This window comes from Chanodichthys erythropterus, chromosome 22 (genome assembly GCF_024489055.1).
Source record: "Chanodichthys erythropterus isolate Z2021 chromosome 22, ASM2448905v1, whole genome shotgun sequence".
NCBI classification, from domain to species: Eukaryota; Metazoa; Chordata; class Actinopteri; order Cypriniformes; family Xenocyprididae; genus Chanodichthys; species Chanodichthys erythropterus.
In genome coordinates, this window is record NC_090242.1 from 9,057,232 (window position 1) to 9,083,461 (window position 26,230).

Genomic DNA, 26,230 nt, shown 5'->3' on the forward strand with positions numbered 1-26,230 from the left:
ACCTAGGGCTAGTTTGCAAAGTAGGTTTTGTACAATCCAATATGGTGGAAATTGTATTTGAGAATTGGTGGAATTGAGGTTAACAGGGAGGTTAGGGGAGGTTAACATTTTAAATAAAGATGAATTTAAAAAAGTAAAATGATATGCACGGATAAATCATTTCTAATAAACACTGCAAAATCCGGTAAAAAAAAAAAAATGTCAGTTTTGATTTCATCTAGACCTTGATTAATTGTGAGGTTTCACCTGACCATAAACAATAAAAGTACTTACCTGAAGTGTGACCATCACACTTACCCTTCTCGGTAACGGATTTGTGGTAGGGCCCTTTTTGAAGGAATTCAGTTGTTCATTTTCATTTAGAACTACAAAGGATGTCTCCTTCCTGAAGTGCCCTTTAAGAGCACAAAAACGCAGTTTGGAATTCGCACATCAATGAATCGTTTTATTAGACTGGGTAAACACAGCCTGATCTGCCAGCGATTTGATTTCGCCCGGCAACTCAGTCTGGAAACCCGTACATTCATTTCTGCTGCGTCTGTTACACTTTTGCGGGAACCAATCACAGACTGGCTTATCCACCTTGCTCGCTATTCGCGGGTACAGAGCTCTTTCTATGGCTCTGGGCGGGTATAACACGATGACGTCTCTCGCACAACCGTCAATCCAATTCCTTTTAACCTCTCAACGATGCTAAATTACTTATTTAGTTTAGCAAACAAATCGTTCGACTGGGTGTAAATATCACTCACTTTCATGTTTTTTTGCACAACCTGCAAAAATCGCTCAATGCCATTGCTGCTTCTGCAAACCGCTGATAAATGCTACAAACCAATACAAAACTGTCTGGAGTTTTCACATCGCTCTGCAAAAGTACGTCACCCGGATCGTTGATCTGATTGATTGAAGGACTATCCAATTGCGTGAATTATGCTCGTTGATCACGCCTCTTGTGCCGTAGGAAATACATAGCAAACTCCCCAGACTAATGTTCAATTTGAAATTGAGCTTGGTCTGGTGATAGCCAGACAATCGTTTTATATCATCGCACAATATGTGTAGATGCTGTCTACATAGGAAATACAATGTGTAATCAATTTTTAAAGTGCACATTGATCACACTTAAAAAATCAAAGAAAAAAAATCCACTAAACTTAATCAGACATTGACAAGCCTGCTTAATGTTCACTTTATCTAATTATCTAATCTAATCTTATTCTGGGATGGTAAAAGTCGGGTCTTCATTTTTTTGCTAAATGTTTTGCAAGAAGGCTTTAAAAGCTCTTCACACTCTTGCTGTTGAAATGACTGTCATGATGCAGTGCTTTCTCCCCATATAATGTACAGTGAAATGCATTGAAAGTGTTATACTGTAGTCTTGCCTTTCTGAAATGTTTCTGAAGTTGCCAGTGCAGCACAGCTCTCAGTCACATGTTTCTCTCAAGGATATGCCTTTCTATCTTCTACGGACTCCATGGTTACTGCTTCACAGCATTGTTTGATTGCTTTGCCAAGGTCCTCAGCATTCATTATCAATTGAAGATAGATAGATAGATAGATAGATAGATAGATAGATAGATAGATAGATAGATAGATAGATAGATAGATAGATAGATAGATAGATAGATAGATAGATAGATAGATAGATAGATAGATAGATAGATAGATAAGCATGTTACTAAAATATTTTATAGCCTATTCGCACAGAATGGGTACACATGAAATAATGCTGTAGATGAAAACAGAGGCTTGCGTTTGTCGCACCTTCCACTCACAATCTGACTTTAGGAGTGCTGCCAAGGAGGACTACAGAACGATTGAGAATACATTTCCACTCTAATGCAACATTATTATTGTATGTCTGTCTGTCTCCAGCCTCCAGTATCACACCCACACTCTCCAAAGATTCAGTTTCTTATTTAGGGGCCAAGCATCGAAGGTGCATAGGCACCTATTGTATCCATTGCCGTTATTCCACTTCTTATTCTTCCGCTCCAGCAGCCCATTGAACCGCTTGCAGGAAAGTTATGAAATTTAGCACACAGAGAACAGTCTCAACATTAACCACAGTGATTTTGGCTGTTGCTTTGATTTTGATTCGTTTATTCATTTAACTGTTCTAGAATAACATGCGAACGAATTTGACGAAAAGCGTGTCAAAATAGATAGAAGGCTATATCTTCACAATGCTTTACTGTTTTGAGACCAAATTTAGTTTGTGTTATGACGACCATGACCTGAGGGTACCAGTTTAGGCACAGTGCCACCTAGTGGTCAGGCGATATGAAAAAATTGACATTTTTGCTTATAAATTATGAGCAGTTTGGCCAAAAATCACAAAATTGTTCTCTTTAGATTCGATCGATACAAAACTTGGTAAGTGTCTTCAACAAAGTTTCGGGGCAGCACCACCTTGTGGTCAACAGTTATAATTAAATTTCCGAAAATGCTAATAACTTATGCCTATTATAATGAAACTGGTCTCAATAGATTCCTTGTGTCATGCAGAGAGCATAGATATCAATTTTGTCATAGTCGGCCGAACTTCCTGTCCGCCATTTTGATTTTCTTTAAAAACCTACTTTTTTGAACTTCTACTAGACCGCTGGTCCGATTTTCACCAAAATCGAATCATATCATCTTCAGATAATGCAAGCAAAAAAGTCATGGATTTTGCGTCGATTGATGAGACCTTTTTCATATAGCGCATCAACAAATTTGAAGGCACGATGCCAAAATCACTCTGAGGCTGTATCTCTGCAATTCTTTGGCATACTGACACCAAACTTTGCATGTGTCATTGTCACCTTACTCTGACCTCACAACATCAATTTTGTCACAGCGCCACCTATTGGTTGAAAGTAATGAACTCTTAAATCATATTACTAGTGACTGTATTTGTGATTTTTCAGCCATTTTGCCTGAAATCAACTTAATATGTCTTTAATTGCTCATTGTTGCAGTTGGTCTGATGCTCCCAGCCATGCTGTCATGACTTATCATGCCTTCTTTGTGCTTGGCCCCTTAATGGCTGCTTGCAGCTATATTTATCATTATCTTTTTTTGGTAACACTTTATTTTACAGTGCCAAGTTACATGTACTTACTCCAGTAATAACAGTAAATTATGCATAATTACAAGTAACTAACCCTAAACCAAACCCTAACTCTAACTGTAACTCTACAGTAAGTACCTGTAGTTAATTAACAATACTCAGTACTTATTTGAGTAATTTCAATGTAACTATGGCACTGTTAAATAAAGTGTAACCCTTTTTTATGGTTCAAGTTAAATTACTTATTAAGACGCATAACTTACTTGTTGTGTTTCATGGTCACATGTGTAATGGACAGTGCAGCAGCCATTTTCAGATCAGCAGAGTAAATAACACTTGCATCTTGAATCTGCTTCCATCTGTTGTGTACAGTCCCATAGAAGCTGTGCTTGTAGGTTTTATCTTTTATAATTGCTATGTATTATTATATTTATAACTTGCGTTTTCATTTCGCAATTGTTAACATCGCCTTGTGCTCCATGCAAATGTTTCAGAGATCAGTCATGTCTTGTTGAAATAATTACTCTAGTTTATTAATGTTAATATGTTAAGTCATTTTATTTTGGTTTATAAACGTCAAAATAAGCATTTTTGTATTTTCTTTTCAGTTTCACAGAAAATGTAACAAGGAGATAAGGGAAACAACAATTGCATTCAATAAATTCAAGTAAAGAGAACTATTTACTTCTTTTGAGTGGTAATTAATGCCTTTTCCTCACCTTAAAAGTCTTCAGCTATATGTATATGCATGCCCAATACACATGCATGCAGAGGAAAGAATACCCACACAATGTGTCATTTAAATAAATGGCCTCAGCTTATGGTGTATTGAGAAGATGTCTGGATGACATTTCAGCAAAATGTGTCTGCTTTCTATTTCTATTTTTATGTTTAATCAATTTTTGCAATGAAGTAGCTCCTCTTCTCAGATAAAGTTTAAACCTCTTCTACCAAGTTTAACTTCTTCTGTTACATTATTTCTATTTACATTAGCACATTTTATTTATGTTTACTAATTGATATGTAAAGGAAATGTAACTATGAGACTATGATCATAAAAGAGCAACCTTTGAGCTATACAGTCTTTTCTGGGAGACCAAAATTGCCTGAAGAAAGGTTACAATACTTGTTTACAGTATACTTACTTGACGGCTTGTTAACAAGATCATGTGTGATAGCAGAACCAAATTATAAGGACATTTAGAATCAGCATGATCACAGCTTACATTCTAGAGACTACAAAAATAAAAATGCATTTATAAAAATGTTGGAAAATAGGATCATTAGCAACTTTGATTAGCCTTTGTTGTTTGTTTTACCCATTAGATCTCTTCAGCTGGAAAGTGATGATGACGAAGTGACAAACAAAACATGGGTTCTGACCCCCAAAGTGTATGAGAGTGACGTCACACATATTTTGAACAGCTTACTAGATGGCTATGATAACAAGCTGCGGCCAGACATTGGAGGTAGGTGTCTTTTTTTTTTTTAAGTTAAGACCTGAGGTACTGAGCTACTGAAGGTGTAGAAGGGTTCAACACATGTGAAATTGCTTTATTTTGTTTAAAGGTGAAGTATGTAGTTTCTGCGAAACTAGTGGCACCTAGCAGAATTACAAAAATAAAGCATATTTTCAAACAACTTTGCAAACAGGTAAAAAAATATATATTTTCAATAAAAGGTCCAACATATCAGGAATACATTAAGCTGTGTTGCAATGTGTCATACAGTAGGTAAGCAATTGAGTAGGCTTACACTCTCTCTAGAGTGAATGATATTGTCTTCCTTATAATAAACCCATCCAACGCATCTGCAGAGGGCACATCTTTTGACATGCACCACAACTGTTTGAGGCTGTTTACAGTGGACACATCAAAGTAAACATTATAAACTGGTACATTTTTCTTTCTGATGGTTGCATAATGCTGTATGGTATTGAAACACTTACTGTAGCACGTTGCAGTGCAGTGCCCTGTTTGCTTTGACGTGTTCATGACCTGTTTAATCTTTGAAGGTCTAAATGCAGCAAATTGTGGCTTGCACTTTTGTAATAGAAGCTGAATGTCTTTTCCCATGTAATGCATCAGCCTTGGTTCTAGAGCTTGACACTTATTTTTTTCCGAAGGAGAAAGTTTTTATACTGAAATTTTCAAACTTAAAAAAAAAAAAAAAAAAAAAAAAATTAGGGGTGCAATGACATTTTACCACCATTTATTTACCAGTAAAATTTCACTGTTCTCTGTAAGTTTTGGTTCCATGTCAAAAAATACTTTATTTTAATCGTTGTTTAGACCCATTTTATATTAAGTGTCTTTAACTACAATGTATTAATATTTAAATTAATAATTTGACACAATGCACTGACTGCAGTGGTTTTCAATTCCAGTCATTATAATATAACCAAATTATGCAAACTTGTTTATATTGCTTATATTATCCAGTTCTCAGGGAATTGTGAAGAGCATAGGGAACCTGTAAATTGGAACAGTCAAATCATGGAGCTCTCTCTTAACAAGCTGATAATCTAAATCAGGTGTGTTAGACAAGATACAGATACAAAGGCTGCATCTGAAAACTTAGGCAACTGACTTGTTGCCTCACTGCCTTATGACTGCGCACAAAGGTACCTCATGAAACTGATTTCAGACAGACTTTGGAGGCAGCATAACAGTTTAATGATATATTATAGCAAAATAGAGTGAGCTTTGATGATAACTAATAAAAGAGTAATTTCTCACTAGAAATGACATAAGACATGAAAAACATTGGTCAAAAATGTAAATTTACACACAAATTGACCAGCAACCACAACTTTCAAATGGCATCTTTATTTTTTAGCTCAACTGTCACAGAATGGAAAGCACAAGATTGTGGGATATCAAAGGCAGTGAAGGATACATCTATGCTGCCTTAAAAAAAATCGAAGAAGGTAACTTTTTTTACATCCCCAAATTTAAGACATCTTAAAATAATAAATTCTTTTGTTATAAAATGTAAGATACAAGAATTTTTATTACTTTTAATTTCACAAAACTGAGGACCCACTTTTTTTTTTTTTTTTTTTTTAATCACACATATGCTCCTAAAAGCATTTCACAGTTCTCACACATGTATTTTTAGTCGCACTGTCAAGCCCTGTCATACTGGCTAAACACCCTCTGTTTCAGCCTGCTACAGTAGCCACACCCTAAATTATTGCTATAGGTTGAGCTGGAAAGAGATTGACAGATCTAAGTGGACCACTCTCAATGCTCAATGGTGCCTGGGAGGCACAGTGTTTACACTTTTGGAGCATAATCTCATAAATGGCATACTAATAGTAGTCAATAAACAATTGGCTGGGTTAAGAGAATATATTTTAACATTAATAAAATAAAATAAAAAAATTGTACATACTTCACCTTTAACAACGGGTTAAAATACATATCTAATTTCCAAAAATTCTGATCCTTATTAAATATTTATTTAAGTTTGCACCATATTCTTTGAACATACATAGGAACCATATTCCTCCAAACTCCCTCTCAGTTAGAAACTGAGGATTCAATGTTTGTTAAAGTGTACATATTACTGTTCATGCATACAGCTGACATGTGAAACAAACGATGTGGAAATATCTCTGGAAATATATGATTTATTAATTCAACTGGATCTTGTTTGTTTTATTTTTATCTTTAGTTTAACTTGTACGTAAATTCTTTTATTTTAGACATCGCATTCCAAAATGTCTAGATTACATATGTAACCCGGTTCCCTGAGAAGGGGAAAGAGAAGCTGCGTCATGGCATTGATACTTTGGGAATGTGTCGCATGAGCCAGTGTCTGAAGCACATGTGATACACAGCAATTTTGGCTACTGAAGTCAGGTGACATCACAGGAGAGTCTTCACCTTCTCAGGAAAACAGGAATAACCTCCAAGCCCAAATGACCCAGAGCAGAGCTACACTATATTCTTTATGTGCACATGAACTCTAATGACATCCCATTCTTAATCCGTAGGGTTTAATATGGAGTTGGCCCACCCTTTGCTGCTAAAACAGCCTAAACTCTTCTGGGAAGGCTTTCCACAAGGTTTAGGAGTGTGTTTATGGGAATTTTTTGACCATTCTTCTAGAAGCGCATTTGTGAGGTCAGGCAGTGATGTCCCAAAGGTGTTCTATCGGGTTGAGGGCAGGACTCTGTGCAGGCCAGTCAAGTTCCTCCAACTCGCTCATCCATGTTATGGAGAATTTGTTACAAGCCCAGGACAGACAGTGCCGGTTGTATGACAGGGGAACGAATCTACGTAATTTGCATCCAACCCGTTCAATCTCCGCGCCTCCCCTGACGCTCCCTCCTGTTGCAGAACCCGCTAAACCACGCCCCCCTCGCCACACATGTCTTTATGGACCTTGCTTTGTGCACTGGTGTGCAGTCATGTTGGAACAGGAAGGGTCATCCCTAAATGGTTCCCACAAAGTTGGGAGCATGAAATTGTCCTAAATGTCTTGGTATGCTGAAGCATTAAGAGTTCCTTTCAAAGGAACTAAGGGTTCAAGCCCAACCCCTGAAAAACAACCCCACACCATAATCCCCCCTCCATCAAACTTTACACTTGGCACAATGCAGTCAAGTACCGTTCTCCTGGCAACCACAAAACCCAGACTCGTCCATCGGATTGCCATTGATTCGTCATTTCAGAGAACACGTCTCAACTGCTCTAAAGTCCAGTGATGGCGTGCTTTACACCACTGCATCCGACGCTTTGCATTGTACTTGGTGATGTAAGGCTTGGATGCAACTGCTCAGCCATGGAAACCCATTGCAGGAAGCTCTCTACGCACTGTACTTGAGCTAATCCGAAGGCTACACGAAGTTTGGAGGTCTGTAGCTATTGACTCTGCAGAAAGTTGGCGACTTCTGCGCACGGTGTGCCTCAGTATGCGCTGACCCCGCTCTGTTATGTTACATGGCCTACCACTTCGTGGCTGAGTTGCTGTTTTTCCCAATTGCTTCCACTTTGTTATGATACCACGAACAGTTGACCGTGAAATATTTAGTAGTGAGGAAATTTCACTTAATGGACTTAATCACGGTACCACGCTTGAATTCACTGAACTCCTGAGAGTGACCCATTCTTTCACAAATGTTTGTAGAAGCAGTCTGCATGCCTAGGTGCTTGATTTTATACACCTGTGGCCATGGAAGTGATTGGAACACCTGAATTCAATGATTTGGAGGGGTGTCCCAATACTTTTGGCAATATAGTTTAGCTAGAGAGACCACAGCTTCACTGTTTCTGCCCAAAATGGTTGTGTCAACCCTTCCTGACGACACCGCACCTCCATCTTCTGAAGGGAACGAGGTGCAGCCATGGTGATAACAACCACATCTGTCATCAAGAGCTCCATTACTGAAAGACATGGCAGGGAAATTCCACATGTTAGCCAAGTGGCCCTATTGGCTAGTGGTTACCCAGTCCTGTGGTTCTAATGAGGAGACCTAGATTCTACCTCTGTCAAAGTACTGGTAGAGAAGGCAGAAAGTGGGTCACAATGGCAATGATGCCCACCTTTATGCTCTGCCCTTCCATGCTGCTTGTGAACCGCCAGAAACCATGTTAACATAGCACCTTCAGTATGTCCACACTATCACCTCCACACCATGCTGGAGAGGCGACAGATGAGGGAATGAGGCGTGAGTGGCGGCCATGCCCATTCTCCTCTTTCATACTGCCCATTCATATAGGATTACATGGGGAAGCAAAATTAATGCAGCCTCCGTATCTGTTTGGATCAGAGGGCTTAATTATATGAAAGTGGGACACTGTTAGCAGTCATACCCATTCTTTCCATTCTGTGAACAGCCCATTCCCTTGATCCACAAGGGTAGTGCAATAATAACACTACTAACTCCATGTGTAATATGTGAATTTGATTCCATAGTAGGCATTAAGCCTCCACCAAACTCCCAAGTACTGGAGCGACAGATGTGGACATGTGACGCAAGTGGCGGTACTGCCTACGGTCCTCATCTGTACTAGCCCAATCCAATAAAGAGGGAGCATATCACTACCACCCCTGAGCTGCCTGTACTGTAGGGCTGAGGCCAAAAAGAAAGTAAGACAAGAGTGCAATATTGCTCACTTCTCTTCAGCCCATTCTAAAATAAGTGAATACAAAGGGAAATTACATCGAGGAGAGGGCGACAAATATGGAAGCGAGAAACGAGTGGCGGTACTGCCCGCTCTCTTCTTCATTTTATCAGCCCAATTTCATGCTCCGTACTTCCAGTACCAGAGAGGTGATAGATGAAAAAGTGAGACGAGTGGCTATATTGCCCACCATCTTTGCCTGTACAATCCTTCTCAGAATTGCAGAGTGAGCACACTGCTACCAACCCTGAACTATCATTACTGAGAGTGAGGCGCAAATAGCGGTCACACCCTCTCTTATCTTCAGTCCTGCCTATATGCAAGTACAGAGGGAGCATATTGCTACTACCTCCACACTACCTGTATCAAAAAGGCGACAGATAAGGAAAGGGACAAGCCTGTCTCTAACTCTTCTGCTAGCTCTAGGCAGAGCTTTTACACTGTGAAATGATCACAGTGAGCACAGCCCCCAAGTGAGCTGACCGAGTGTGCTCCGCTCCTAGACAGATAACACATAAATCGTGTGTATCATCTGGAGTAATAAATATGTTGCATGGTGAACATCTCCTAAACCTAGCTGACATACTATTTTTTTCCCAAACACACTGGATACACACGCACAACACACAAATGGCTTCCTAAACAGAAGTAGCTGATGATGCTGGTTTCACACCGAGACCCACAAACTGCTTCCTGAAGACAAAGAAGCTGATAATGTTTTCTCTAGACAGCCTTTTATAGACCGTTGACACCGGCTCACACGAAACGTTTCTCATAGCATCAACACCATTGAAGTTCCACTTCGAAATAGAACAAAACAAATTCTCATCACAAAATGACACAGACTGTCAGATGGTGGCGATGAAGCATACCAAATTTTGTTTTGATAGATGGAAGTATGGCCAAGATACTCTCTCTCATCTAAATTTGGGTAGACATCATTAGGTTTGCGTCATCATATCTTTTGAAAGAAGGCACAAATCAAAATTCTGTTCTGTCATTTCTGTTAGGTGGTCTATAGTGATGCTATGGAGTTGGTCAGGGTTCTATTCAGAGCAACTCAGTGACAAACTTCATTTTATATGTACATTACTTATAAAATGTTGTTACTTGTGACATATCAATTCCTAACAGCGTGCTAAATCATGCTAGCAACATGCTAACAATGCCTAGCAACGAACAAGACACATGTTAACAATGTCCATGAGCATGTAAAACAAGTTATCAACATGTTAGACATGTCTAGGAGCATGGCAATAATGAAAGAAACATGTTAACAATGCTTTGCAGCATGCAAAAACATACTAGAAATATGGTAGCAGTAATATATCTGCAAGCAGCAATTTAGGGGCAAGCAACACTAGCAATCACAGCAAGAACATCAACCACAGAAAATTCAGCAAGCGGGAAACATTTAGAGGGTCTACAGTGTGCATCCCAAAACCACAAAAAATTATCAAGGTTTTGTATATAAACATAACATATGCCTAAAGGCATGAGTGCTAACTACCTGAGGTACGATCTAAAGTGGACCTTGTCATATTGGACTGTCTGGAAGCTTCCCAGGCCTGCTTGTCCTTTAGCTATCTTGCCCAGCAAAATGCTGTGGAGCAATCTGGCCTCTGCTTGCTCAACTGCAGCCTGAGCTTTCCATTTTCTCTCACTGTCCTCATCTCGATCCTTGCCTGTGAGTCCTTGGGGTCGCTGGATTCTTTGTACTAGAGCACATCCCTACCATGGCTGACCATAAACTCCTTGTTCAGGATATTAAAAGGGAGTTTCAACTTATAATTCTTCCCATAAAAAGAAGTGCATCTTAGACTTCTGGGGAAACTCAGCCACCTGCACAGATGTCAGTTGACCATATGCCAGAAGTGGCCAAGGATCCAGGGCAGAATGTTGTGTTGGTATATCCAGGCCTTAAACTTCCTTGGCAGCTCTGACTGATTTGTTAGGCATTACAAAGAAATCTGGAGAAAGTTCTGAGTAGACCTAAAGAGGAGTGGATTGTGGCTGAAGAGGAGCAAGTGTGAGTTCCTGGGAAAGGAAGTGGTCTTCCTGGGTCACAGAATCAGTGCTGCAAGTGTGCAGCCGGTTGTAGAAAAAGTGCAGGCGATTCAAGAAGGTCTCGCTCCTAAGACAGTGAGTGAACTGAAGGCTTATCTAGGCCTGCTGCATTATTATCACAAGTTCCTGTCTTGCCTGTCCACAGTGTTGGCACCATTGCACAAACTGTTGACACATTGTTGAGAAAGAAGACAAATTGATTGTGGGGCTGTGAGCAGGAGGAAGCCTTTGTAAAGTCAAAAAAGCTTCTCCAGTTCTCTGCTACATTAGTGCACTAGGATTCTACCAAACTCCTCATCTTGGCTTGTGATGCCTCCCTGTATGGGGTGGGGCCATGCTGTCTCACAAGATGGAAGATGGAACAAACAGGCCCGATAGGGTTTGTGCCACATATGTTAAATGCAGCAAAGAAGAATTACTCTCAACTGGATAAGGAGGGTCTTGCTGTCATTTTTGGGTTAAATAATACTACATGTATGTGTATGGCAGACCATTTACCACCGTAACAGATCACAAGCCTCTGATTTTGCTGTTTGATTAACTCAAAGAGGAGCCACAGATGGTCTCACCATGTATCCTGCAATGGGCAGTAATGTTGTGTGGGTACGACTACACCATTGTGTATCGAGCGGGACAGGAGCATCAAAACGCTGATGGATTGAGCAGGTTGCCATTGTCCAAAAAGGGAGTGGAGACACCACCAGAGGAAGAGAGAGTACTGCTGCTGCATGAAAATGATGTATCACTGGTAAAATCAGAGCCGGTGAGGAAATGGACTGATAAAGATCCTGTTTTATAACAGGTGAGAGAATATGTGCATAGAGGATGACCCAAAAGGCTGGAGGATCCAGATTTTGGAACATACCTTAAAAATCAGAATGAACTCAGGATGAAAACAGGAGGTTTACTGTGGGGCACGCACGTGGTGATTCCCCTTCAAAGCCATGCAGCCATACTTAGACAGTTACACAGTGGTCATCCGGACATAACCAGAATGAAGGGGTTGGCACAGAGCTACGTGTGGTGGCCACAGATGGATGCTGCCATGGAAGGACTGGTAAACGCTTGTGCCAGGTGTCAGGAGAACAGGAATGCCCCTCCATGTGCACCTTTACATCGCTTGGAAATCCCAAAGCTGCCACTGAGAAGGATCCATATTGATTATGCTGGACCGTGGCTAGGTAAAATGTTCCTGATCCTGGTGGATGCGTACTCTAAATGGATAGAGGCTCATCTGTTCTACATACACTGTTAGCTTCCAGTACCTGAGACAAAGTTTCAGGCAGCATGGATTACCAGAAGTAGTGGTGTCAGGTGACAGCAGTTGTATCACAAGAAAAGAGTTTCAAGAATTCAAGAACCATAATGGCATCAAGCACATAACCACAACACTGTACCACGCAGCTTCTAATGGACCGGCTGAAAAAAGCTGTGCAAACGTTCAAAGGTCCGATGAAAAAGAACACAGGAGATTCCATGGAAGCCAGGCTGGCAAGAGTGTTTTTCAGCTATAGAATTACACCTCAGCTGACTACTGGAAAATCACCTGCGGAGCTGTTGTGTGGATGGAAACTGAGGTCTACTCTAGATCTCATTCACCTTGACTTCAAAAGTTAAGTGCAAGACAAGCAAGTGAAGCAGAAGTGGTATAGAGAGACATTTGAGTGTAGGTGGTAATGTGTATACCAAGAACTTTAGTTCAGGCCCTACCTGGATTCCAGGAGCAGTACAATCATGTACAATCGAACTTGAAAATGGCCAGGTAGTGAGCCGGCACATTGATCAGGTGGGGAACAGACATTTCCTGATGGAACAGCAGTGTTGTTGGGGACTACCTTGCAAGATGTTGATAAGCTGCCATTGTCATCTGATGGTACAGGACTAAGGGGTTCAGGCAGAGTTGTACAGCAGACAAGTGGACTTACACCAGAGGCCACAGGAGGAGGCAGTCTGGAGGTAGATGGAGATGAAGGCAGTCTACCCTAGCTTAGGCTATGTGATAATGTTGTTAAAAAAAAAAAAAAAATTAACGTTCATATAAAGTTATTATACTGCTGTTAATATATCTGACTAATTTGTTGGGTGACAAGTGTTATCAGGGGGAAGGGGATGTAGTGAAGTATAATGTTATTTGGGAGTGTGATCACTAGAGGGTGTGCTTGTGCAACAAGTGGCTGCATCTTTTAGAGTAAGCAGTGTTGTTGTTGCCCGTGCTTGGTAGCAGATCCAACTTGTGTGTTCCCATGTAAAAATCTGTTAATAGATACGCATCAAATATATCTCCATATTCCGCTGCACTACAAAATATCACACATTTTGGCTTGCTCTTTGTCAATTCCTTGATCTGCTATACGAGAACGGTTGAGTCTAACAAAAAGCTTTTAATAAGCACGGTCTTGTCCGGTTTATGGCTTAATTTTGTGTTCCCAGTTCCTGTGTTCATTTCCTGTCTTCTTTATGACCGAGGCCATTTCTCAATATGCATTCTTTTCTGTTAAACGTCATCAATTGCTGCCCAAGTACTGTTCCAGTTCATAGTTCACATTTAGCCAAGTACAGTTCAAATCCCCGGATGTGTTCTTGATTTGCCCCTTTTATCGAGATTTCATCGAGGGGTGACTTGTGTGGACTTGAGACAGCCAGGTATCCCAGAATTCATCTTGCACCTATCAGCAAGGGTCATTAGCGGAGAAGAAAACTTGCATAATGTAAAAAAATAATACTGTCATTGTGTCACGAAATGTAGTTTTTCAACTGGGAATAGCTCAAATCTGTGGTTTATTGATAAAGATAGCACCTATTTAAAAATTTTGATCTGACGTGTTTAGAGTTGTGAGATCCAGTCGATCATCGGCCACTCAGCGCTCAAGTACCCGCCGAGAACAGCCTTACCTCGGCTACTCCTTCTGACGTTTGCCACTGACTCTGATGTCTCTGTACTGGTTAAACATGAGATTCACAAGTTCGCCTGCCCATTCAGTCTGAATGGTTAATGGTAAAACAAACTTGGCTTGCTGTCCTTGAACGAGACTCGAAACTGAGGCTCGGCTTGAGCTCCGAGTTAAACCCCCTATAACAGTACTGCGTAGAGGAAGAATAAGAGAAATAAAGGAGGAGATGGGGAAGAGGAGGGATGCTGGTAGAATTGTCGCTGGGGATGATGCAGTGACTGCTGCTTATATACGCTCGTAATGATGATTGACAGGACTGAATGTTTAGGCTCCTCCTGAACCTACGTTTAGAACTACATTAAAATTCGTCTTGTTTATATCTAATTTGCAATTTTTGGTCTCATGAATCTATAATTATTTTCCTGGCAAATCGTTTTTGCAGAGGGCAAAGTGAAGTTTCATAACTTCATATATTTAGGCTATTTAACTTTACCGTTGTAGCCTACTAGAGCACTGACTTTGTACGTTTGACTGAATTTTATTGACTTATTGTATAGCTTCTTATACTTTTACTTATATAAAGGCTATTTTTGATCATTAAAACTGACATTTACACTGGTTGTGTTTTATGGTAGCCTTTATTTCATTGTATTACAGTGAAGATAATCAGAGTGCATATGCACATATTGCTTGAACCATATATTAATGTTTAATATTTTTTAAAATGAAAACGAAAAGAGGCAGTGTTTTTTTTTATATTTCGTTTTGTTACGTTCAGTGTAGATAATGAATGTACTGTTGCCTGAACTACATTTGTGTGGCTATTAATATGTTTAATATTTTTGCAAATCTTAGCAAGATTCATTTGCAAGATTCCTATGTCATATAAATTTTATTAAATAGGCAAAATACCAAATCAAGTGACATGTTTTTTTAAAGAAAGATAGCAGGTCCAAGCAAAACGTTTCACATGCAGAAGTTTGTTTTAAATGAGGAGGAGGAGGAGGAGGGGTGCAAACTTATTCCATTGTGATTACCTTAATAAACCTCTTTTAAATGTACTCTGAGATAAATGAACTAATTTTACATTCTCCTTGTTTCTCTCCACTGCTCTTTACAGTCAAACCAACCGTGATCCATACAGACATGTTTGTCAACAGTATTGGCCCAGTAAATGCCATCAACATGGTAAGAGTTATGCTCTAATGACAAATTCTTTTATGAAAAAAAAAAAATAAGAAGAAGAAAATAAAAAATATATATGAGTGTGTTTCTTTCACCAACAGATATGTGATGTCCATCAGAAAATGCTTTTTATTTTGTACACGCTCAGAAAAAAAAAGTTTCTTAAATCTACCTTTGATATACTAATATGCACTCTTTTGATACAAAGGTGTACCTTTTAAAAGGGTACTGCCCCAGCTTTTGTACATTTTTTTTTTTTTCTGAGAGTGTACTATATTATCATTATCATTTTTTTTTGTTTTGTTTTTAATGCTTAAGTTTTATAGTGTCTTTTAGCATAGTGATGCATGTTGTATAATATAATCTTATTTAGAAAAATAACAAACATATTAAGCCAATGTTTTGGTTTCTAGAAATCCAACTGACAACTGACCTATATTTTTCAGAATTCGGGGTCATGTAAACATCTTATTCAGAATATCTGCAATAACTGAACATTAATTTATATATGTGTATGTCTAAAAAAAGGTAATTCTGGGAGCTATCAGATTAGACAAGTGCCCTCTCTAGTATTTCCAGAATAGAATAGCAGGGAAATAAGATGTATGTCTTAGTTTAATTAAATTGTGCCGTTGTTCTGATTCATTCTGCTTAAACCGAAAATGTTAAAATATTTAATCTGACCACTTCATTCAACCATTGCCCACAAGCAAAACCACAAAGACAGTCAAGGTGGGCTTCGCTCACTGAGAGCATTAATGGGAGGGAGGTCCAGGCCCGCAGAAACGGAAGAGATCCCCGCTGCAGAGCAGTAAATACCACCATGGTGGAGCCGGTGGAGGGCAGACAGTTCAATGAGTGGTGGCCCCAGGATAGACTGAGTGTTGGGTGCTGGCTCCAGGACAGATAAGACCTCTAGCTAAATGTCTGTGACAGGCATGTGCAATGGCTCAGTGTCAGTGACAGGCATGTGTGCTGAGAGGCATGACGAGAGGCTGGGATGGCTCAGGTAGAAGCTGTGGTTCTGGAGCAGATGCTGGAAGATCAGGATCCTCCTCCAGAATCCACTCAGTGCCACAAATTGACAAAATGTCCCTTGAGGACCATTTCTGAGAAGCCTTGAATTACATTTAATCCCGCTCTGGGAAAAAAAAAAAAAATCAATAAAGGGCATAATCATCATTCATGGGCTAAATTTATACACACGTCACAACTAAAGCTAATTACGTGTCATTTTTAAGGTAAAGTAAATTAAAAACAGTAATGAATAAGGGTTAATTATGACAGCTGTATAATGAAAAAAATTCTGTAACTCAAAAATATTATTACATATTGTTTGGTTTCTGAGAGACGTACAGAGATGGAACTGTTTGATTTGTGATCTTGCTGTGCTTATTCCATTCATTCGTGTATCATATCGTACAAGGTTTAAATGTGCCGTAGAACGTTCTTTCACAAGATGTAATACAAGTCTAAGGTGTCCCCTGAATGTGTCTGTGAAGTTTCAGCTCAAAATACCCCATAGATTTTTTTAAATTCATTTTTTTAACTGCTTATTTTGGGGCATCATTAACTATGCACCGATTCAGGCTGCGGCCCCTTTAAATTGCGCGCTCCCTGCCCCCCGAGCTCTCGACTATAAGTGCAGTTATACAGTGCATAAACAAAGTTCACACAGCTAATATAACCCTCAAATGAATCTTTACAAGATGTTCGTCATGCATGCTGCATGCATGGATCGGATCATGTGAGTATAGTATTTATTTGGATGATTTTACATTTGATTCTGAATGAGTTTGATGGTGCTCCGTGGCTAAAGCTAACATTACACACTGTTGGAGAGATTTATAAAGAATGAAGTTGTGTTTATGAATTATACAGACTGCAAGTGTTTAAAAATGAAAATAGCGACGGCTCTCTTGTCTCCGCAAATACAGTAATAAATGATGGTAACTTTAACCACATTTAACAGTACATTAGCAACATGTTAACAAAACATTTAGAAAGACAATTTACAAATATCACTAAAAATATCATGTTATCATGGATCATGTCAGTTATTATCGCTCCATCTGCCATTTTTCGCTATTGTTCTTTCTTGCTTACCTAGTCTGATGATTCAGCTGTGCACAGATCCAGACGTTAATACTGGCTGCCCTTGTCTAATGCCTTGAACATGGGCTGGCATATGCAAATATTGGGGGCGTACATATTAATGATCCTGGCTGTTACGTAACAGCCTGTGTTATGTTGAGATTCGCCTGTTTTCTGGAGGTCTTTTAAACAAAGGAGATTTACATAAGGAGGAAGCAATGGAGTTTGAATCTCAATGTATGTCTTTTCCATGTACTGAACTCTTGTTATTCAACTATGCCAAGGTAAATTCAATTTTTGATTCTAGGGCACCTTTAAATCATTTAAATAAACAAATGGTTATGTTCCTAATTTATAGTCTAGAGGTAAAATAGAAACAAACAAAAACAGTTAGGGGAGATGCTGATGTACCCGTCTCCAGACCCAGAGTAACAAGAAGAAGATAACTAATTATGAAATCAATACACTAACCTTTCTCCCTTGTCTATCTACAAAACAAGAGAAAAGGTTTAAAAGAAACAAGGCACTAAACAAGGCGAAACAAAACGAGGCGAATCATCTACCCTCTCTCTGTTTCTCAGTTGATTTTGGACCGCTTATATCCTAACGCTACTCCACTATGAGCCAAACGGATAATTTGGAGCAGTCGCTCAGTAATCAGCAGCAGGTGGCCAAAATCTGCACAGACAACTGAAAGAAATAGAAACAAGGAAAACAAGCAAACACCAAAACAAACTTTACACTTATTCACTTCACACACTCATTATTGCATAGTGATTTTATCCAGCAAACACAAGTGACTCTGTCAAACTCAGCTGAATATTATTCGGCAGAATTATTTGTTATTTGTTATTAATTTTGAAGTCATTATCCGTGCATGTTTGAATAAGGTAATTGGCTCTGGGCACACCCCTAGTGTGCTTATATAACTAACCTGAACGCTGTGCTCTTAATGACTGCACACTAGGAGAGGCATTTGTCAGTATGGTGCAGTGGGTATTTCATTTGCCATAACATTGACATCAGATGCAGAGTGGAGTACCCTCAAAAGGGAACTTCTCAGGTTACAACTGTAACCTTGGTTCCCTGAGAAGGGATTGAGATGCTCAGTCGCCCTGCCATACTTCCTGCATGCCTGTGAGCAGCTTGCTTCAGCCAATAAGAAGCTAATTCTGCTTTGTTCCTGTTATTCTTCTGTGGTACACATGTGCTTCAGATGCAGTCACGCTGAGGTGTTCCCCATAGCATTGACGTCAGACCCAGCATCTTCTTCCCATTCTCTGGGAACCATGGTTACATTTGTAAGCCGAGACAGTTTTCCTCTCCTTTGGGTCCCTGGGCCAGTACCACCCTTTATTCGAGGCATCTTCTTGAACCAGGAGAAGACTTTATTTGGAGACTCTCGTTTGGAGAAGTCTGGACTCTGGAGGACCAGACTGGAGCACACCTTTTCTTTTAGCAGGGTGAATGCCTTCTCACACTCTTCAGTCCACGGAACTGGATTCTTCAGTGTGCTGGTCAAAAAACTGGTTAGCAGGTGCAGTTTGGGATAAATCATCAGTACCAGCCTGCCCGCAAGACCCAGGAATGATCAAACCCCTTTTCTTGTGTATTGCATCTAATAGCCTCTACTTTGTCCACCCGAGGCCTTAATTTGCCATTGCCCAGGTGGTACCCCAAATAGCTAGTTTCCTGTTGAGCCCATTTGCACTTTGCCACATTTAAGAGCAGACCTGCTGCATGGATCTTGTTGTAGATGCATTAGATAGTTTGCACAAATTCTGCTGTGAAATACTAGAAGGCTGGATTGGATTAGGATTGGGATTATGTGGGTCCCATCGGACCCAGCGCAAATATTGCGAGAGCGGGTGGTTTTGCCTTTGCTGTGGGCGGTAGTGGTGGTCAAAACATACAGTGCAGGATTGTTGTTGCATAACAAGAAAGGAGTCAACAAATTAAGTTAACTGCAGTCGATCAGTAACATTCTCTTCCTCCACAGCAGGCTAGGTCAAGTGATTCATTATTTAATTCATTCGTTAAGTACGTTTAATATAATAGGCTAATATAAAGCTGGCTGAATGTGTTTGTCATTTGTGGTGCTAGCATTACTTTTATCTTATGGTCAAACGCAATGTTGTATCTCTGTTATTCTTTATCATTGCCCTAATGTTTGTGTAATTAAAAAAAAATAAAAAATCTTAAAGCTGTGACAGTAATGGTAATGGACTGAAATTCAGTGGGAGCGGCCAGGAATGGGATTAAGAAACAGTCCCACTCAGCAGGCCATTATTCACATCGATGCAGAACAGTGTCCATTAGTCTCTGAAAGGTGGCAGTTACCCCATGAAGGCCAAAAGGTAAAATCATGAACTGGAATAAGCCTAGTGGAGTCCTAAAGACAATATAGGGCCTGGAAGCAGGATTAAGGGGCACCTGCCAGTCCCCCTTGCACAAGTCCAGTGTGGTGATAAAGAGGGCTTGTCCTATTCTTTCCAGGAGTTAATCGATTCAAGGCATAGGGTAAGCATCAAATGGCTGCTTCATTCACTCATGGAGGCTTTGATTACTTGTTGCAGGTTCTCCCTTGCTTGGTCTCAGTAGCTCTCAAGCCAGTCTCACATCTCCAGTATGAACTAGATGATCCCTCTCTCCTCAGTACAGCTTCCAGGGGTCTCCCAGCCCAGGTCCAATGCTCCCTGTAAAACACAACCACTTGTCCCATTCACGCCCCATTTCTATAACGAATATCTGCACCAAGCCAACAGTCTTGGGGTGATATGGACTGGTCTTTAGTGCAATGATACCCAGCTGTTTCATCAGATGTGATGTGAAATTTGTTTCTTGGACTGTTAGAATCTCATCTGGGACCCTGGAGAAAAACTGGATGAGGGCATGTATGACTTTGGGCATTGTGGTGGTGCACACCACAATGGGAAAGCTTCTGGGTACCGTGTTGCATAGTCACAAACAACCAGGATATACTGATGTCCTGTACTGCTTTTCTCCAGTGGTCCCATAATTTATCCCTGAAATGACTGGGAATAGATGTAATGGTGCTTTGTCCTGCTGAAATATAGCACTGGTCTAAAATGTTTTTGATTTTGATGATTTAACAAGTTTAGACCATGCTTCCTTCTCTATAGCAAAGAATGAATGGAATTATTCCTCAGGGGTCTATATTGCATTGTATCTGTCGTAGACTTTTGCATGGTTATAATTTTCTCTCTGATAGTATCAATCTTGTGAGTAAAGAAATTCATAAAGTCATTACTGCTGTGCTGTTGGGAAATATCTGAATATGTTAATGCTTTATTTCTTAAGCCACTGCATCAAATAAATACCTAGGGTTGTGTTTTCTTCTGAGTCTAAAAGTAAGCAGATCTAGCAGATTTATACAACACATACTATCCTTCCATGCAATGCAAAATACCTCTAGTTTTGTCTTCTTCCAGTTGCGCTTCATTTTCTGGGATACTCTCTTGAAGGCACTAGTGAATTCATTATACCACAACATCTGACTGTTCTCCTTAATCTTCAAGTACAAAGGAGCAACTGTGTCTAAAGTGCTTGAAAAGAGAAAGTCTGTGGTTTCTTTGGTAAGCTGAGGAGTTGAGACAATTCAGGAATATTATTTATAAAGTAATATTTAGTGGAAGAAGTGATAGTTCTATTTTTTATAACGAGTTGCTTTTGCAGCCTTGGCTAAATGGAGTATACACAAGTCTAGATGATGATCTGAAATGTAATTTCTTTGTTTTGCTGCAGAATTGCAATGCCATCAACATGGATTCCATGTGTCAATATTAAATCTAAAGAATGATTATGACAGTGAGTGTGTTCTGACACATGTTGTCTAACTCAGTAGAAAATCAGCAAATTCTTTGATAGAATTTGGGTGGTACTCTGGTGGCCTGTATACAGTAGCCAGTACAAATGTCAAAAGAGATTTATCATTTACACTACATCACTTCAAAGGATATAAACTTAAAAGCAGACCTCTGCGAAATACTGAAATTATTACTATAAATTGTAGCAATACCTCCCCCTTTGCCTTTCAGACAAGGCTCATGTTTATAACAGTAATGGTGGGGGGTAGACTCATTTTAAATAATGTAGTAATCTGGTTTTAGCCAGGTTTCTGTGTAACTGCTTTTGTAGAAAGGGATCTAATATTCAGTAGGCTGAGGTTTATGATTTGTTTATCTGTATTAAATCTCTTTTTTTTATTTGTTGAACATCAGTTAAATTACCCTTAAATGGGTTCAGGAGTTATATATACTAGTTTAGGGAACAGACACAGTCTCATGATTACTCTTATCATATATCTCTGTTATGATATCTAGATGAAAGTGTCTCTATGTGCTGAGATTTATATGACTTCTGTGATGTGAGGCAGCTACAGAGCTGTCTGCTTCTTGACCTGGGCTCCAGTTAATCAAGTACCAACTCTAAAGGCCTGTACACACTGGGACGAATATCGCACGTGCTTATCGCCAGCGTTTGAGACGTTTTTTTGTGTTCATACCCAAGCGATTTTTACTGGAGATGAGCAGAGTGAATGTGCAAATTCACTCCCTGACAGTATATGGTACTTGTGCTGAAAGGTAGTGCAAATAAACATATTTCATATGTCAAACCAAAAAAAACGAACCAGATGCGTTTTTAAAAAAATGCCGCTTTTACGGCTGGTGTTTTTTGCGTCGGTGTGCACACTTACATTGGCGCCCTTTGTTTAGTCACGAGACGTTAAACATTGGCGATAATCGTGTGCGATATTCAGCCCAGTGTGTACAGGCCTTAAGACTATGTGCCATATTTCTAGAGAGAAGAGTGAAAAAAAAAAAAAACTTATTAACAACATCAACAAATTTGTGAGATCAAAAGTTCCTTTTTTCAAAATTGTTGACCCCGTTTCCTGCAACTTGGACAATAATGCTGTTTGCCCATTGCCATTAAATTCATTAAGGATTCAAACCTCCAAATAAACACAAGTGTTGCTGGCCACTCCTATTTCTGTATGTTATGCATCTTTGACTTATAATAAAAGAAGTTTGGGCTATGACAGTCTCTAAACATCTATTTATGAAACAGTTCAAAACATATGACAACAGTTATCCTACAGTTGTTGCTGACACGTCTGTTTAACAATGCCTCCAGTGTTTGCAAAAGTAAGAATTAAGCCTTAACACAGATTTATTCAGTGTTTATGTTTTGATTATTTTGTGCCAAACTTTTTTAAAATGGCCAATGCAAGTTTGAGTCTGGCTTGTCATTTCCTGATCCCATTTCTTTCTCTTCTCTGTCCCGATCAAAAATGGCCAAATAAAGTGGAATGCTTACATTCTAACTGTGACAAAGGGGTATGCTCTCAAGAATTGGTTTTGCCTTTGTCAGTTACACGAATGTCTGAATGGTCTGCCCTTTACGATTCTTTAGGAGTACACTATTGACATCTTCTTCGCCCAGACGTGGTATGACAGGCGGTTGAAGTTCAACAGCACCATGAAAGTTCTACGTCTCAACAGCAACATGGTAGGAAAAATCTGGATCCCTGACACATTTTTCCGCAACTCCAAGAAGGCAGATGCCCATTGGATCACCACACCCAATCGGATGCTTCGGATATGGAATGATGGGCGGATACTGTATACTTTAAGGTAAATGTACTTTTTAATTGTGAATTATTCCTCTCATACATAAATTGAGCATACCCAGATAGCAAGCAACCACTGAAAGTCAATGTAAATGCATCAAAACAAACTGCGCTGAATTAAAGTTACAAAGTGATGTTGGTTCAGTATCAGTTTTGCACCCTTGGTTAATATTGAAACCTTGTTGAAATAATAATAAAAAAAAAATAATAATAATAATAAAAAATAATGGTATCGTCATTAAATCAATGTTACACTGTAAGGATGGTTCTAGATTCTACATCCTTGTTGTTGAATGAACACAATTTGATGAAAATCACTTAAAATAAAAACAACACCTTTCCAGTAGTTGTATTTCAGTTCTTTGTTTTTAACACAGTTTAGAACAAGCAATGCTAAAAATTAGAAAGTTAAAGTGGGATAGAAAGGACAAAAGGACTACAACCCTTAAAAAAAATATGCAATTTGCTTCAGGAGTCTGATGTCATTATGACTGCAGTTGGCCCAGAGGTTTAAATTTTAAATATCTCGTTTACATCAGACTACTGCCTCCTTTCTTTTGGGTTCTCTGAAATCTGTAAAAGAATGCATAATGTCACCTAAAAGCAGGTCAACAGCCACATTCATGAATGTTAATATGATAAACCAGAAATAGGATTGTTAGAGTGAATAAATAGATAAATAAATAAATAAAAACAGTGTGGTTACAAAACAATTAGACATTGATTACAAAATTTGTCTAATCATTAAAACCATTTTTATTTACCAAAATTTAAGCTTTATAAACATAGTATGTATATGACTGTAGTCTTGTATGACTTTGCACCAAACTCTCTCTCTCTCTCTCTCTCTCTCACACACACACACACACACAACAAAAAACACTCCCTGCATACCAAACAACCTGAACGATGCCTTTGAAAGGCACTTTGAAGGGTTTATATAGTCTAATCATGGCATTTTCTAAAGTCATTCTAAAAATATTTTTTTAAACAAACAAAAAAAAATAAAAATTGTATTTTTTTGCTCCACTACTTCATGAACGAGCTGATTATTTTCAATCAACCTGTTAAATCAGTTCACAAATCGCACTGAAAAATGAACTAGTGAATTGGACCATTCCGATTGCATCTGTTCTCGAGTCAACAACTCACTGATTCAAATGATCCGATCAGAGCGAGTCTCCAGTTAACAATTCACTGAATACACAAGTCTTGCCTGTCCCAAATGGCACACTTCATATCCACTTATGGTCTTGTGGACTTACAATGGCTTACACAAATGAATGCCTATGCATCTTCACCACTGCCATAGCAGTTTCAAATGATTTAAACTGGTGTTTGCATAGTGTTCTTCTTAAAGTCACAATATGTAAGAAATTTGCATTAAAATATCCAAAAACCACTAGAACAACATTATATATTTTGTTGACTTGTGTACTCAAATTATCTCAAATATTTCCAACAATGTAAATCCAGTGAAATTGTCATTGCGTCGACTGCCTTTTTTTATTTTTTTTTATTGTGGGTGGCAACTAACATTTTAAGGTGCATTTCTGCCACTTACTGTACTGCAGTGTGGACCAGAGATTTGCATTTTTCTTTTAATTAAAAACAAAAATAATAATAATCTTTCCTGCTTCAAAGCTTGTTTAGCCAGAGAGTCTGCCATCTTACTCCCCTCAGTGCCCATATGAGCTGGAATAATTTCCTTTCCCTTTATTTCTTTTTGTATGTGCAAATGTAAAAATAGTGGGAGAAATAACCATGATGGCACCACTAGATAAGGAATTGTGGGAATATACTTTTTTCTTTTTAAAAAATTGTAGTTTACCCATCTCCCCTTGGATTGCAATAGCTGGAGAGGACTTTATAGCCCAACATCATATTGTCAGAGCTTGATTTGTATTACTTCCAGTTACTTTAGTAATGTATTTGAAGCTGATCTATAAACTTCCATACTGATCTATAAACTTCCATACTCAAACAGTGAAACTTAATCCAAACTGGTCTTATTAAAGCAACATAAATATCTCTCAAAGCTCTTTTACTTGCACCTCATCCAGAATATATAGATTATATATGATTATATATGATATATTATAATATCTTATAAATAACAAAAAGAATAATCCAATGAACATTTCTTCCCTTTATTTAAATTTTATCTAGCTTAATCAGCAATCCCTCTTTCCATACCATATCCTAAACCTTTTTCTACATCCAAAAATAATTCCGTTACTGATTCCTTGCTAATTTGGACATTTATAATTTCTTTTCCCAAAAGAAACTACTGGATCCATTGTTCCTCATCCTTTCCTAAATGTACTCTAAGGTAATAGTCCTTATTTGTGATGTAATTGGCCTGTAACTTGTTGGAATTGCCTGCTACTTTCCCGGTTTTATTATGGCTAGGATAATGCCTTGGTTATGACTGTAACCATGGTTCCCTGAGAAGGTAACGAGATGCTGCGTCTGAGTGACGATGCTATGAGAATGCTCCTGCTTGACTGCATCTGAAGCACATATTCAACAAACTCCATTGTCATTGGTACAACGTCACTTCTGGCACTTGACGGCATACCACAGAAGCTAGAAAGGATGCCCTTAACTGATTGGCACTCACGGGCATGCAGTAACTATGGCAAGGCGACGCAGCGCCTGGTTTCCTTCTCAGGGAAACATGGTTACAGTTGTAACTGAGACATTCCCTTTCGAGGAAACTCTATGCAGCATCTGAGTGATGACAAACTTTCGAGATGCCTGTCCTAGTGTGAGTCACCTGAGCACAGCTTAGTATGAGAGCATTTGAGATCATTGAGTAGAGTCCAAATCCCGGCTATAAAATCTGATGAATGTGTGCAGAAAGGCCCAGACAGTGCGTCGTTCCTTAGAAGGTCAGCCTGGTATGCCTGGAAGATGCCTATAGTATGCCTTTGCCCAGCAAGTTAGATGTCGTTTTGCAGGGCTTGGTGGGCAACATCTGGGCCTTGAGGCACAATGCATCCTCAGGGTAGAGATGGCTTGCAAACATCTCTTCAACCCTGGGTATCGCCCCATACCCGTGCTCATTCAGCCCCACGATCGTAGTTTGAGACCATAGAACTAAAGAGTAGGGTAGAGAAAGGCCTGTCCAGGACCTTGCCACCTCAGT

The 26,230-nt window shown here is 39.2% G+C and overlaps 1 protein-coding gene across 1 annotated transcript in view; it reads left to right on the forward strand.

Moving 5' to 3' along the window:
• Nucleotides 1-26,230, forward strand: part of gabrg2 (gamma-aminobutyric acid type A receptor subunit gamma2) — a 96,624-nt gene that overhangs the window by 11,470 nt on the left and 58,924 nt on the right. The window contains exons 2-4 of the mRNA XM_067375744.1: nt 4,382-4,524; nt 15,268-15,335; nt 22,863-23,083. Coding sequence (XP_067231845.1) covers nt 4,382-4,524; nt 15,268-15,335; nt 22,863-23,083 — 432 coding nt within the window. The remainder of the gene's footprint in view (nt 1-4,381; nt 4,525-15,267; nt 15,336-22,862; nt 23,084-26,230) is intronic.